At 42.2% G+C, this 13,815-nt stretch overlaps 1 protein-coding gene across 4 annotated transcripts in view; it reads left to right on the top strand.

Annotated features, from left to right (window-relative positions):
- NPAS2 (neuronal PAS domain protein 2) overlaps positions 1-13,815 on the top strand; it is a 159,213-nt gene that overhangs the window by 92,396 nt on the left and 53,002 nt on the right. For all 4 annotated transcript variants that reach the window (XM_078444374.2, XM_078444376.2, XM_078444377.2 and 1 more), the window contains exons 3-4: positions 2,931-3,079; positions 9,803-9,894. In XM_078444374.2, the coding sequence (XP_078300500.2) occupies positions 2,931-3,079; positions 9,803-9,894 (241 nt within the window). The remainder of the gene's footprint in view (positions 1-2,930; positions 3,080-9,802; positions 9,895-13,815) is intronic.

The following is a 13,815-nucleotide window of genomic DNA, read 5'->3' on the forward strand; positions in this document are numbered from 1 at the left end:
GGTGAATTTTGTTGAATGTAAATAATGATGTAAAAAAGAAAAAACAAACCCAGAGGCTGATTAAGTGTCTTTCAGCTGGTTGCGCCAGTGCCTTATGTGTGGTGTCTCGGGGCCTGCCAAGCTGACTTCCTTATTGGAAATAAGGTCATTCGAGGCTCATTTTCTTTCTCTTGCCTCAGAGCTGCAGATCCAGCTGACATTGACCGATTTCCAGTGGGCACCATAGTGTGTCCCAGGCGGAGGCTGACGGAAACAAGCTTGTGTTTCTGTCACTAATGATATAAGCCTTCATCGTATTCTCTGCCAGGCCATGTTGGTTGTCATTACACCCATTGAAGAAGAGAACAGAGTAATAATGAGCTGGGTGTTATCGGCTCACAAATAATTTATAATGGGCAAACTAGGACAGGAACAGAGCTTTTTTTGGCTAAGGAGGCTGCATGTCACTCTTAAAATCTAGGCCAAAAAATTATTTATAATGCATAGACAGTCACTCAGAAAGTTGAAAGGTTCCTTTCTTCTCTCCCATGTGTTTGAACATTAGGCTTTTTACCCTAGACTAGCAAAAGGCACCTTAGGTTCTTCCTTGGACACCTGCATTCAGTCTGCAACTCTGAGAACACATGTGAGGGCAGTTACTTGGTTAGGAATGAGGCCTTTGTAGAAACCCCTATCCAAGGATAGGAATGAGGGAAAAGTCAGGAAAAGGAAGAGATCCTTACATATGGGTAGTGACCACACACTTGAGAAGTGAGCTTTAAAGAATTGCCTCAGGTGTTATCAGAAAGGAGCCCAAACCAAGATATTATCAGCAAAGGATGGTTTGTAAACAGGTGTGTTGAAATAAAGGCAGGTCATGTGTCCTCAGGCAGAGGCAGAGTGGTAATGGCCATCGTGGCATCTAAGAAAAGGATATTTTCATCATGTCCCTGTGTTTACAAGGGCTGTTTGGGAAGGCAGAATCATTATTGACATTGATACCTGTAGATGTGGATACCTACCCCAAGGGAGGCCAGTTCCCCTGATGGGAACTTGCTGAATCGTCACAAGCTACCAGCACCCAGTCCTGACTTCATGCTGGCCAACAGCCTCCTGATAAGTGATCAGCCGTCCTGGGCACCTTGATGCCAGACCCCAGGGTACGTAGAGCAAGTAGACCATGTTTAACGGGCCCTGCCACTGTGGCTCCCGCTCTCTCAGGGAGCCAACTTTGTGGAACAAGCCCACCCTGGGTGAGTTGAAGGTTGGTCAGCTCTCCCAGCTCTGGCTCACCTTTGACTAAGGTGACTGTTGATGAGGAGCTAGTCCTGTGGGGCTGAGATCCAGCCCCTGGGTCTGTGGCATGTCATTAAAGATCAAGTCTTGGGGCGCCTGGGTGGCTCAGTCGGTTAAGCATCCGACTTCAGCTCAGGTCACGATCTCGCGGTCCATGAGTTCGAGCCCCGCGTCGGGCTCTGGGCTGATGGCTCAGAGCCTGGAGCCTGCTTCCGATTCTGTGTCTCCCTCTCTCTCTGCCCCTCCCCCGTTCATGCTTTGTCTCTCTCTGTCTCAAAAATAAATAAAACGTTAAAAAAAAAATTTTAAAGATCAAGTCTTCTAGAGCAGTGCTGTTTCCCAGACCTCCTCAGGGTGAGGGCAGGCTTCCTATGGCACGTGCTCCTTGTTTAGCCATCTAGGAGAGTGGCCCCTAGAGCCATGTTTTCCTCTTCCAGTTCCTGAGGTTCCCAGGCCTCCTCAGAGGTCCCCTCCTCTCAAGCCGAAGGACTCTACTTTGTTCTCTGTATAGATTGTGCAGTGTAGCATGTCATTTTTTAAATAGACTTTATTGTTTTTGGAGTAGTTGTTCACAGAAAGAGTGGAGAAAAATAGAGCAGAAGATACAGAGGTTTCCCATATATCCCCCATCCCTACATATGGACAGCCTCCCTGTTATCAGCATCCCTCACCAGAGTGCTACATTTGTTCCAATGGATGAACCTTACGTCGACACATCATTATTACCCAGAGTCCACAGATTACATTAGCGCTCTTGGTGTTGTACGTTCTGTGGGTTGGGACAAAGGTATAATGATGAGGATCCACCATTATAATGTCATACAGAGTAGTTTTGCTGCCCTAAGGTCCTCTGTGTTCCACCTATTCATCCATCCCCACCTCAACCCCTGGCAGCCACTGATCTTTTTACTGTCTCCATAGTTTTGCCTTTTCCAGAATGTCATATAGTTGGAATCATACAGTATGTAGCCTTTTCAGATTGGCTTCTTCCACTTAGTGATATTCATTTAAGGCTCCTCTATGTCATCTTTAAAAGGGTTCATCTGCTCTCAGCAGCTTGACAGCCATATGCGTTCTCTGTCACACATTGGCCCTGGGTCGAGCATGGCTTGCAGACGGTTATGCTTCGTCTCCCCAACAGGATGACGAGTTCTGGGGCAGAGGCCAGGACATATGCCCTGTGTGGCACTGGCTCCCTGCCAGACACTCAGGGAATTTGGTTTGCCCTTGGAACTCAGTGCCAAGGGCTGGGTGCTCTGGGTTGGAGGGGCTATAGTTAAAGCCTAAGGAAGGGCTATCAGAGCAAAACCCTCTGGGCTGCAGCCATGTACACAGCATGTCATTTGCTCTCTGAAGGTTAAAGCTCCATGAAGTCAGAGTGAGCAGCATCTGGCAACAGAGCTAATCTGTGTAAGATTTCGCATCTGAGTCAGAACTTACTTATTAACACTGTCTGTCTTTGTGGCCAAGAGTCTAGCAAAACATTTTTCTGTCCCCATTAGTCAACGCGAAAATGTGGCAAATGTTACTTTCCCTGAAAGGGTTCTGATCAGATGATCACAACAGAACACACTCTGATAGAAAATACTTCTATTTCATAATAAAGCCTTTATGATGTGGAATGTTCTAGTAACCTGTGTGTTCTGTGCTTACAGAGCTTCTCGAAACAAGTCTGAGAAGAAGCGTCGGGACCAGTTCAATGTTCTCATCAAAGAGCTTAGCTCCATGCTCCCTGGCAACACGCGGAAAATGGACAAAACCACCGTGCTGGAAAAGGTCATTGGATTTTTACAGAAACACAATGGTAAAGGTTACGCCTCTCTCCATTTTTATCCCATTCCTGTCCTTTCATTTGACGATGACTTCATCAAGCTGGTCTTCTGCTTGGTTCTGGCAAAGCCCGATCTCATCAGTCACAGGCTTCCTCTTGCAAAGGCACTCCACCTTCTTTAATATCCCACCTCCAGCAGGTTTGGGAGAGGACGCTTACCTCCCAAATTGCTTTACTAGCCAGAGGAGAGAACCCAGAGCCGCCTCACAGGTAGCACCCAAGCCCAAGTGGAGTGGTGTTAACAGTGGGAATGTCTTGATTTAAAAATGGCTGCAGCAAGCATTTTTCATTCAGCCCTGAAGAGATGCAATGCCCAAGAATTCATTTTCCACTGGACGGGAATGTACTGGTTTCCTCAACCACCTCTGCCATGGCCCTGAACTCTTTGGCTTTCTGAACTACACCATGAAAAAAATAGTAATTTATTTACAGTCAAATACTTTTTTTAAAAAATATAATTCATGTGCCATAAAAGTCACCATTTTAAAGTTTATAATTCAGTGGTTTTAGTCTATTCAAAGGGCTGTGCAACCATTAACACTAATTTTGTCATCCCATAAAGCAGCCACTCCCCATCTCCCCTCCCTCCAAGTCCTGACAACCACTAACCTACTTTGTCTCTATATATTCTAGGTATTTCGTACAGATGGAGTCCTCCAATATGTGGTCTTTTGTTTCTGGCTTCTTTGACTTAGCATCCATAGTTTAGCAAGTGTCAGTAATTTCACTCCACTTTATGGCCAAACAATACCAATTGTATGGATATACCACATTTTGCTTATCCATTTATCAGTTGAGGGTTTTGTGTTGTTTCCACTCTTTGGCTGTTATGAACAATGCTGCTGTCTGTGGACCTACGTGTACAAATTTTTGTGTGGATATATGTTTTCAGTTGTCTTGGATATATATCTAGAATTAGAATTGTTGGGTCCAGTGGTAACTCAGGGAACTGCCAAACTGTTTTCTGCAACAATTTCATACTCTCAGCAGCAGTGTGTGAGGGTGTCAGTTTCTCCACATCCTCACCAACATGATATTGTCTGGTTGTGGGTGTGGGTGTGGGTGTGGTGTGGTGTGTTTATTATAGCCTTCCTAGTGAGTATGAAGGAATATCTCATTATGGTTTTGGTTCGCATTTCCCTAAAGATTAATGATGTTCAGCTTTTCATGAACTTATTGGCCATTTATAGATCCTTCTTTAGAGAAATGTCTATTCAAATCCTTTGTTGATTACTTATCTTTTTTTTAATGTTTTATTATTTATTTTTGAGAGAGAGGGGCAGAGCATGAGCAGGGGAGGGGCAGAGAAAGAGGGAGACACAGAATCTGAAGCAGCTCCAGGCTCTGAGCTGTCAGCACAGAGCCCAACGTGGGGCTCGAACTCATGAACTGTGAGATCATGACCTGAGCCAAAGTCAGACACTTAACCGACTGAGCCACCCAGGCGCCCCTACTTACCTTTTGTAATTGGAGTATTTATCTTTTTTTGTTGGGTCGTAAGAGTTCTTCATATATTCTGGATACTAGACCCTCATCAGATGTATATAATTTGCAAATTTGCAAACATTTTTCCCATTCCATGGGTTGCCTTTCACTTTCTTACAGATGTCCTTTTACAAAAGTTTCTAAGTTTGAAATCTAGTTATCTTTTTGTTGTTGTTGGTTTTGTGTGCCTTAGGTATTCTAAGAAATCATTGTCTACGGATATGAACATTTACACCAGCAATGTTTTCTCCTAAGAGTTTATAGTTTTAAACCATAGATAAAGCCTCAAGTATACAAGCTACAGGGTGAGCATTTAAGTATTTGATTCATTTTGAGTTATTTTTTGTATATGGAATAAGATAGGGTGTTGAAATTCATCCTTTTGCATGTAGATATCCAGTTATCCCAGCGTTCCTTTCTTTTTTAAAAAAATTTTAACACTTACAGAAAATATACAAATCATAACTGTACAATTGAATTACTTATCACACTGCTTATTAGTGAACACAACTAGGAACCCAGGTCAGTAAATACAAGCTTCCCCAAAAGATGGCCCTTCCTCCCTATCTACCTCTGCTTTCCCCAAAGGTAATCTGTGTTCTGACTTCTAATACTAGAGATTGGCTGTTGGAACCTTATTCAGATGGAATCATACATTATGAACATGATGTTTATGAGGTTAATCTGTGTTCTTCCAGTGTTGTGACTGGTTCGTTTTCATTGGTATATGCTATTCTATTATATGAAGTTACCACTTGAATCTGTCCTTGACCTTATGTCTTTCTCAAATAACCTTCTCTCCCTTTTACCTTTTTCCTTTAAACCATTTTACTTCTTAGCACTGACCACCCTGCCCTGCTGCTCACCTATGGATGGTACCAAAAAATTGGAGGAGTTAAGAGGGTTCAGTAGATATTAACAAGCAAAAAGAGCAGAATTCTTTTTTTCCTTAACCATGACACCAAAAATAATAAAGTCAGAAATGTCAGGTTATTGAGGAGATAATTACAGTTCTTCTGTGCTTACAGTGATGCTTCTCTTTCACTGAACATTTTCCTAGACAAGATGATTTCATGGAAGAGGGCACAGCTAGGACATTAGAAAGTTTCATTATACTTGCTGTTCTTTTATTATTTCTTTAATAATTGTGTATACCTATTAAAAATATGACAGTAATGATACATCCTCCTTCTTTTTTTTTCCAAAGCTGCCCAGGGGAGTGTAAAGAGTATGTTAATTGCTTTTGCTAAAAGTCAGGGAAGAACAATCAAGCAGGATTGGAATAAAGTGTTGCAGCAGTATTCGATTGCCCCAATAATTTAATCAGAATGGTTATGTTTCCTAAATAATGATTTAGCTAAGTGAAATAGCAGGTTGGTTTGATTACTGAGATATTTTGCGCAAATTACTCAAACTAGGTCAGTGCCACTGAGAAGCAGGACAGCTGTTAAATAGGACAGCTGGGATCAAGTTCATCAGTGTGACATTTATGCTGGGCTCTGTCTGCTGCAGAATTACAGAATTGTCAAATTGGGATCTGGAAAAGATCAGTCAACAGAAATGCAGCCTCCTAACACCAGGAGCACCCATATCCATCTCACCTTTTTTATAAGACTAAAGACTGGTTTGCACAGCCCCCTTAAATGCAACCAGGATCACCTCGGGATTTTACTTATCCTTTGTGATACTATATTCCAAAAAAACCCAAAAAATCCATAGTAGATTTTATGGAGGAATTCAGTGGTTGGACCAAAATTTGGATTAAATCAAAAACAAAAACAAACAATAACTTCACTTATAATCCAAATGGACATGAACTCCACAGGCATCTGCAATAGGGTAGAGAATAACATGGTCAGCATTTACTCAGTCCTCACCATGAGCCAGGCAGGCATTGTTGTAAGGACTCTTGTATAGTTATACAAATGAGCTTCATAGCAGTTCCCCTAAGTTAGTATCATTTCACAAATGAGACAGCTGAGGCACAGAGACGTTAGGTCAGTCACCTGAGTCAGCCAGCCATGATAATGGGGAATCTATATGAGGCAGTCTGCCTCCAGAGCCCAAGTTTTTAATACTATACCATACTGTTTTTCAACAAGGCATAGTTCATGGGGCTCTTACAGATATTTGTATCATAGCTGTGCTATAGCTGTCCATTAGCACAGCCATTTAGACTACTGGTTCTCAACCTTGGCTGCCCATTAGAATCTCCTGAGGAGCTTTTAAAATACATGTAACCAGGTCTCACATCAGAGACCAATACATCAGAACATCTAGGGTGGAACCCCAGTGGTGAGCTGGAGCTGGCTCATCCTGGCTTGCAAAAGATGATTATTAAATTTTCAGGAGTTTTGCAAGCTAGTTGACAGCTTAGAATCAGCCACCATGTGAGTATTTACACCACAGAAATGGCAGAGGGCTTTTTTTTTTTATTTGTAGGGATGGAGAGCCTTTTACTAGCACACTACTGGGTAGGGCACAAGCATGTGTATTTTTAAAGCTCCTCAGGTGATTCCAGTGTGCAGCCAGAGTTAAGAACTGTGGATTTAGACATGCTTTCTGCTTTCATGATAAAGCAAGACCACATGATCAGTAAGAAAAGATGATTAGGTCTAGGTAGTCGTTATAATTACTTATAATGACTCTTTCCTCAATAATCTTTCAAGCATCCCCATTTTCTCAGCTTGGGAGATAAATCTTGATCCATATGTATTCTCTTTGAAGTAATCCAGATCAAACTGAGAACCTGACCATGTTTCTTTGTAGATACATTTTGTATCATCAGTATCTGTTTTAAGAGATAAATCCCTAAATTATGTAAATAGCAGTGTATCACACGGCCTTATCCATGCCCATCTAAATGTTGCTTCTACAGGGCCAGACTGACCTGCATGCTTTCCTTTTCTTGTGTGAATCTCAAGCTGATTTAATGGGATTTTCTTCCAACATCAAATCCTGTTCCTCATTCATGCCCCTTCAATTTGTCTGCCTTAGTGGAGAAGGAATGAGGTTGTGTGAAGAAGCTGCAGAAAAAAGAGAAACACCTTTGTTGGACAGGGTAATGTTAACCCAGCTTAGTAGAGAGTTTTTACCCCATTTCCAAGACTTTGCTTTGACTACATATATCTCAAAGACATACTTCTCCTATTTCATGAATAACAGGAACAATTAGAAGGCGAGCACTCTAGGGCACAACTACAACTTATACTATAGTAGAATTTTGGGGTTTAAATATTAATTGCAATGTTTTCCTGAAAACAAAATGCTTCTAGGTGGTTTTGTTTCCCTTGCTATTTAGAAATTACTTTGACCACACCTCTTTGCTAACCCTGCCCTGTCACCTATAGCTTCTAATATTGGAACCTCAAATGCCAATGGAGACATGATTATAACACTGAACTTTATTTCCCAGTTTAACATTTTTCTATTTGCCTTGAGACATTTTATCTAACATAGACACACACACACACACACACACACACACACACACGCATTTTTAATATGCTGTGAATTGATGGGGCACCTGAATGGCTCAGTTGGTTAAGCATCCGACTTCGGCTCAGAGCATGATCTCATGGCTCGTGGGTTTGAGCCCTGTGTCAGGCTCTGTGCTGACAGCTCAGAGCCTGGATCAGATTCTGTGTCTCCCTCTCTCTCTGCCCTTCCCCCACTCATTCTCTCTCTGTCTCGGTCTCTGTCTCTCTCTCAAAAGAAAACATTTTTAAAAGTTAATATGCTGTGAATTGAGCCTTAACTTCTAAGGATTACAATCAAATTGTTGAAATACAAAGTGAATAAAATGGCTGCTCTCAGTATTCTTATGCTGGTGTTTGGAAAGTATCTAAGCCATACTGAATGATCTAAAAGTTACTTACAGAAAAGAAATGGGTCTTTCATTTTCCTTTATTGCTTAAGTTGAATGAACCATTGTCTAAATCAACTTTGGACTCCTGGAAAGACTCTTCTCCTGGACAGTTAATCTACAACTTGATCCTAATGATCAAAAGAACTTTACAGATGAGTTTATATCTTAGGGAAAGGGGGAGACCTTTATGGCATTTATTTATTAACATGGCCTTGGTAGATTTCTTTCCTACGTGGTCAAACTATGGCAACCATTTGAGGAAACGAGAGTTTCACCCTCTCTTCCTTGCCTCGGCTGGCACCCCGGAATGAACACTGGCCCAGAACTGCGTGTAGCACACTGCCTCTGCTTCCCAGGATGCATTTCATCTTGTGCAGCCTCTGGCCACAGTGGCGGAAATAGCTTGTTCATTTAGAATCTTGGAAGAAGAAACCATCTTGGGAGCACCAAGAAAATAATCCCTAAAGAAACCTCGTACTACATAAAGTGGAGCAAATGCTGGTTAAGATGGAGGATAAACTGCAGGAAAAACAAATATATCTGATATGGCATTTGATCTCTCTGTAATAATATTATTAGGAACATTTTAGTAATAAAAAATACACTTTCAAAAATGCAAGAGAACTAGGGTGCATAAGGAGTTTTATGTATTCCAATGACTACTACATTTACAAATGTGAATAACATCTTCAGTACAAGGTAGTCACCATAATAAGAAAATTATAGATAAATCTAGAAAAAGTTTGATAAGAATAAATTCTGGCTGTAAAAGCCACTAAGTAACATATATTTGTCTAACATTTTGTACTTCAGTACCTGGAAATGCTGAAAACTACACTACATCCTGCATAGACACAGTAGGTCATTTACTACAAGTCTAAGATGTTTCTGGAATTTTGAAAACCCCAGATCTCTAAAGTGTTTTGCTTTGCCTTGACCATAAAGAGGCAGCTGAGGAACTCGTCCTACCATCCCAGTCGCTGTTTCCATTACCTTCATAGGTGACAACTACCTAACCCCCAACTGCTGATGGTGGGCTTTGTCCTGTAGAAATTCAAGGGCTTTGTGCTGCTTGCTACTGGCAGGCACTCCGGCCATGCAGAGGGTAGAGCACTCTTCTCCTGAACCTCATTAAAAGGGTGTGAAAACATCCAGAGACCTTTTTAAGTCCATTACATCCAAAGTCCCTAGTCCTTAGAAATCAGGGTAACATATTTCTTTATACTGGCTTCTTTAAATGACACAGAAGTTTACACAAAAATTACACAGAAATAAGCATGCTTTGTTTGTTAATTCTAATTCCAAGGTGACTTTTAACATAAAAGTTTATGTCTTTTTTTTAGAAGTCTCAGCGCAAACGGAAATCTGTGATATTCAGCAAGACTGGAAGCCTTCATTCCTCAGTAATGAAGAATTCACCCAGCTGATGTTGGAGGTGAAATGCACTTTCAAATTAGCTTCATTGGTTGCAAATCAAAATGTAGCTGCTTGTTCCAGATAAGACCCTGTGCCCAAAGTGAACAACTATTCTTGACTCTGGAAAGAGGTCTTGAAACAGATACCCCTTGGAGCTCTGCATGCTATTGCTTATATTTTGGCTACTGAGTTTGGCAGTAGAAGCAAGAATTCCCAAACTGAATGTGAGTGTGTGCTGGGGCATCCGTGACTGCAAGGAGAACCCCACTCTTGGGCTCCCAGTCAGAGGGACACCCAATCTTGGAGCTGGGAAGGGCAAGGATGCAGGTAGGTAGACAGGGGGGAAGGGGGAGGAAGAATTACGTCTCTGCACTGACTTTTGGCTCAGAGAGCCTCCTCCTTATGCAGTGATTATGTTTCCCTTAGTAGAACACGTTTTGAAAACAAAATTCTTTTCAGGTTAGGCTTTGAACTTGAGTTCTGTTGCATCAACATGGCATGTGGGTGTCAACTGTAAGTGACCCTGTGCCTCCCTGCCCTTTCTGGGCTGAGAAAGAGGCTCATGTGTCTTCCTCCAGAAAGTTAGGTGCCCACGCCCATCTCCAGGGTTGTATTTGTGGAAATCTGGCTGATCTGGGCCAGTGGGCTTCTTCAATGTCCTGTGTTTACATTTGGGTGAAACTTCACAGATGAGGATGAGTCGCTACGGAAACGTGTGGCTGGGTGTTCTGACTTCCAAACTGGGGATTAGTCTGGGAGAGCATGGACGTGATAGTGGAGGGAGAGAAGGCTCCAGACCTGGCACGTCTGGGCCCTTGACTTAGAAGAGGCAACAGGGACAAATGAGTTCAGCGAAAGGAAGTTAGGCACTGGCTGCACGTCCGTGGTTCCTGGCAGGGTTTTTGGAGAGTGGCTTCTTTCTGTATCTCCTCTTAGGTGCCTGTACAAGACTGATGTAAACTTTAATTTACATAGATTAACTATGCAGAAAACAGAAAGTACTGGAGTAAGAAAGTGCCAGAACGAAGATGTCCAAATATTATGAAATATAAGCGCATTAATGAACATTTGCATAAAATGAAAGATACTTAAATCTGCATGTGAACTATATTTAAAGAAAATACAGAACTTTCTCCAGAAGCAATGCATTTTAAGTATGTTAAATTTAGACCAGCTTGCGAAATATAATGTTGAATTAATGTATCATTATGCTACTTTACATAAACCATTTTATCTTTTAATTCTTAGGGAACAGTAGTTAAAACGCATAACCCTATAGCACCCAGCCTCTTTTTCAGAATGTGTAGCACAGCCTTCTTTTTTTCCCACTGAGTTTCAAGAAATCAGAAGTGTTTGAGGAAACAAGACTTTTATAAAGTTAAAAATGGATACATATTTGGGCTGAAAGGCAGGACTGAGATTCAGTAGACTGGAATTTCTAGAAAAAGATTTTTAGATTTGTATGTATATTCTTTTAAGATTTTTAAAAATTTTGTTTTGAGAGAGAGAGAGAGAGAGAGAGCACATGAGCAGGGGAGGGGCAAAGAGAGAAGAGAGGGGCAGAGGATCCTAAGCAGGCTCTGTGCTGACAGCAGAGAGCTCGATGTGGGGCTCAAACCCACCAACTGTGAGATTATCACCTGCACTGAAGTCAGATGCTTAAACGACTGAGCCACCCAGGCGACCCTGTATGTATATTCTTTATGCACTTTCCCCTGCTCCCAGTATAGACTTCTTGAAGTGGATCTAAAGGAATCATGCTAGGTGAGTGAATTAAGCCTGAAATTAAGACTGTACAACAAGCAGGTCTTCTGGACACATTGCAGCTTTGAGGGGTCTGGGAAACCCACCAACTAGTACTTCTGATTGATCTTTGTTTTAGACTTTTATTCCAACCTGTTGCTCCTCAGTAGACACAGACCTGGAGATGAGTAACTATACCTCCAGTATATTCTCCCAGATGGCCTGGGCCCTGGATTGGCCCTCACAGGATGATGTTGTCACCATTTGCCACTAGGCAATTTCTAACTAGTTTGTGTCTCTTTCTAGCTGCACAGCCCTCTCCTTTTCCAGAGCCGTTTCAGGGAATGTGACGGATTCAGATGCCATGTCTTGATGACCATGAGGTTCCTCTCTCTTTCTGCCCCTCCCCCACTTGCACTCTGAAAGAAAGAAAGAAAGAAAGAAAGAAAGAAAGAAAGAAAGAAAAGAAAAGAGAAAAAAGAAAAGAAAAGGAGGAAGGGAAGGAAAGAAGGGAAAGCTCTTGTTGATTGGCAATTAAGGAATTTGTAGTACTTCTTCTGAATTTTATTCAGAAAAGCTATAGTGATCTTTTCTCACAGCCCAGAGGTTGTCCCAGGGAACACAAGAAGCATCAGACCCAGGAATTGACATAAAGGGGTGTTTTCATGTCTTTCTGGCATGTGGCAGGTATAAAATTTGGGCCATTATGGCGTTTCGGGTGTCCCCGAAGCTGTTATCACAGTCAACTTTACTTTGAGAGGGACGCATGACTTCCCAGTCACAGAGTGTTGAGTCACTCAGGTGGTACTGAGGGGACCTTCTAAAACCACAGCAAGCGTTTTCCAAGCAGTGACTCAGCGCACGTCTTGCGCATTGGATGGGAAACGCCAATAAGCTGATGAAAGTTATCTTCCATCTATAAATACCTTCAGCTCTTTAACACCCACATGCTTTACAAATCCAAGAGGGGCTTGGGCTCACTGTGCAAGAAGATCATTTGTACTGTTTCTATTTTCCCAGTACTCTGCCCCACTTTTTCCTAAAAGGTCCAGCTGACATCCTCAACAGTGGCCCCACCTTGTAAAATTCACCGCCAGGAGGGCTGAAAATATGACTGAAAAAAAAAAAAACCAATTAGGAAAAGAAACAAAAGGTACCAGGATGTACCTCTGTGTTCACCATGACCCATAAATTTTATTAGGGTTTTTTTAATCTCGGCCCTATGGACATCTCAGACCTCATCATTCTTTGTTGGGGGGGAGCATCCTGTGCATCGTCGGATGTTTCAAAGCATCCTCAGCCTCTACCCACTAGATGCCAGCAGCACCCACCCCAGTAGTGATGTCTGCTGACACTGCTAGATGTCCCTAATGGGGGCAGGGGGGAGGGGTCGCTTTGCCCCTCATGGAAAAACCCTGATATAATCCAAAAGGATGAGGTCCTTAAGAAACATGCTTTAATATAGTTTTCAGTCTTATATCCTGCCATATGTAAGTATAAAATAACACATGACCCTAGTGTGCATTTTCCTGGTGAAGAGAACTCCCTCCCATTTTGGCACAGTGCCTCTTGTGTGCAGTTAGCGGACTGTTTCTGATTCCTGCTGCAGTGCACTTAGCTGCACCCACCTAACAGACAATGCATGCCCTTTTGGCAGTGCAGACCTCCAGTAACACCCGGGAGGAACTAGCTGAATGCATACAAAACGTTTCCAAAACTTTCTAAGCACATATTTCAGTGTGGCTTTTTCCCCCTTTAAAGCAGAAAAATCCTCACATTCAGAGAAGATGTTACTTCAAAGATACTGTCGATAAAGCAACAGTGATAGGTTTACAGTAACTATCCACCTGAGCCTTTTACTCCCTCAGAGATTTGTTTTCTGGTGAGATGGGCTTTGTTTTAATCTTTTCCATCTATTCTGGGCACCTATATAGCCCGTAGCCAAGAGGACCCCATTCAGAATTACATAGTCTGAATTTTAGAAATCACCTTGCAGATCTTATGAAAGCATCATGAGAATCCAGTAAAGAATCTAAAAACAAAACCGCAAAGCTGTCTGTAAGAAAATGTTGACGGCTGGGGTGCCTGGGTGGCTCAGGTGGTTGAGCCTCCAGCGTCGGCTCAGGTTATGATCTTACAGTTTGTGAGTTCAAGCCCTGCTTCGGGCTCACTGCTGTCAGCTTAGAGCCCTCTTTGG

The sequence above is a fragment of the Panthera onca genome, chromosome A3 (assembly GCF_046562875.1).
Source record: "Panthera onca isolate mPanOnc1 chromosome A3, mPanOnc1 haplotype 2, whole genome shotgun sequence".
NCBI classification, from domain to species: Eukaryota; Metazoa; Chordata; class Mammalia; order Carnivora; family Felidae; genus Panthera; species Panthera onca.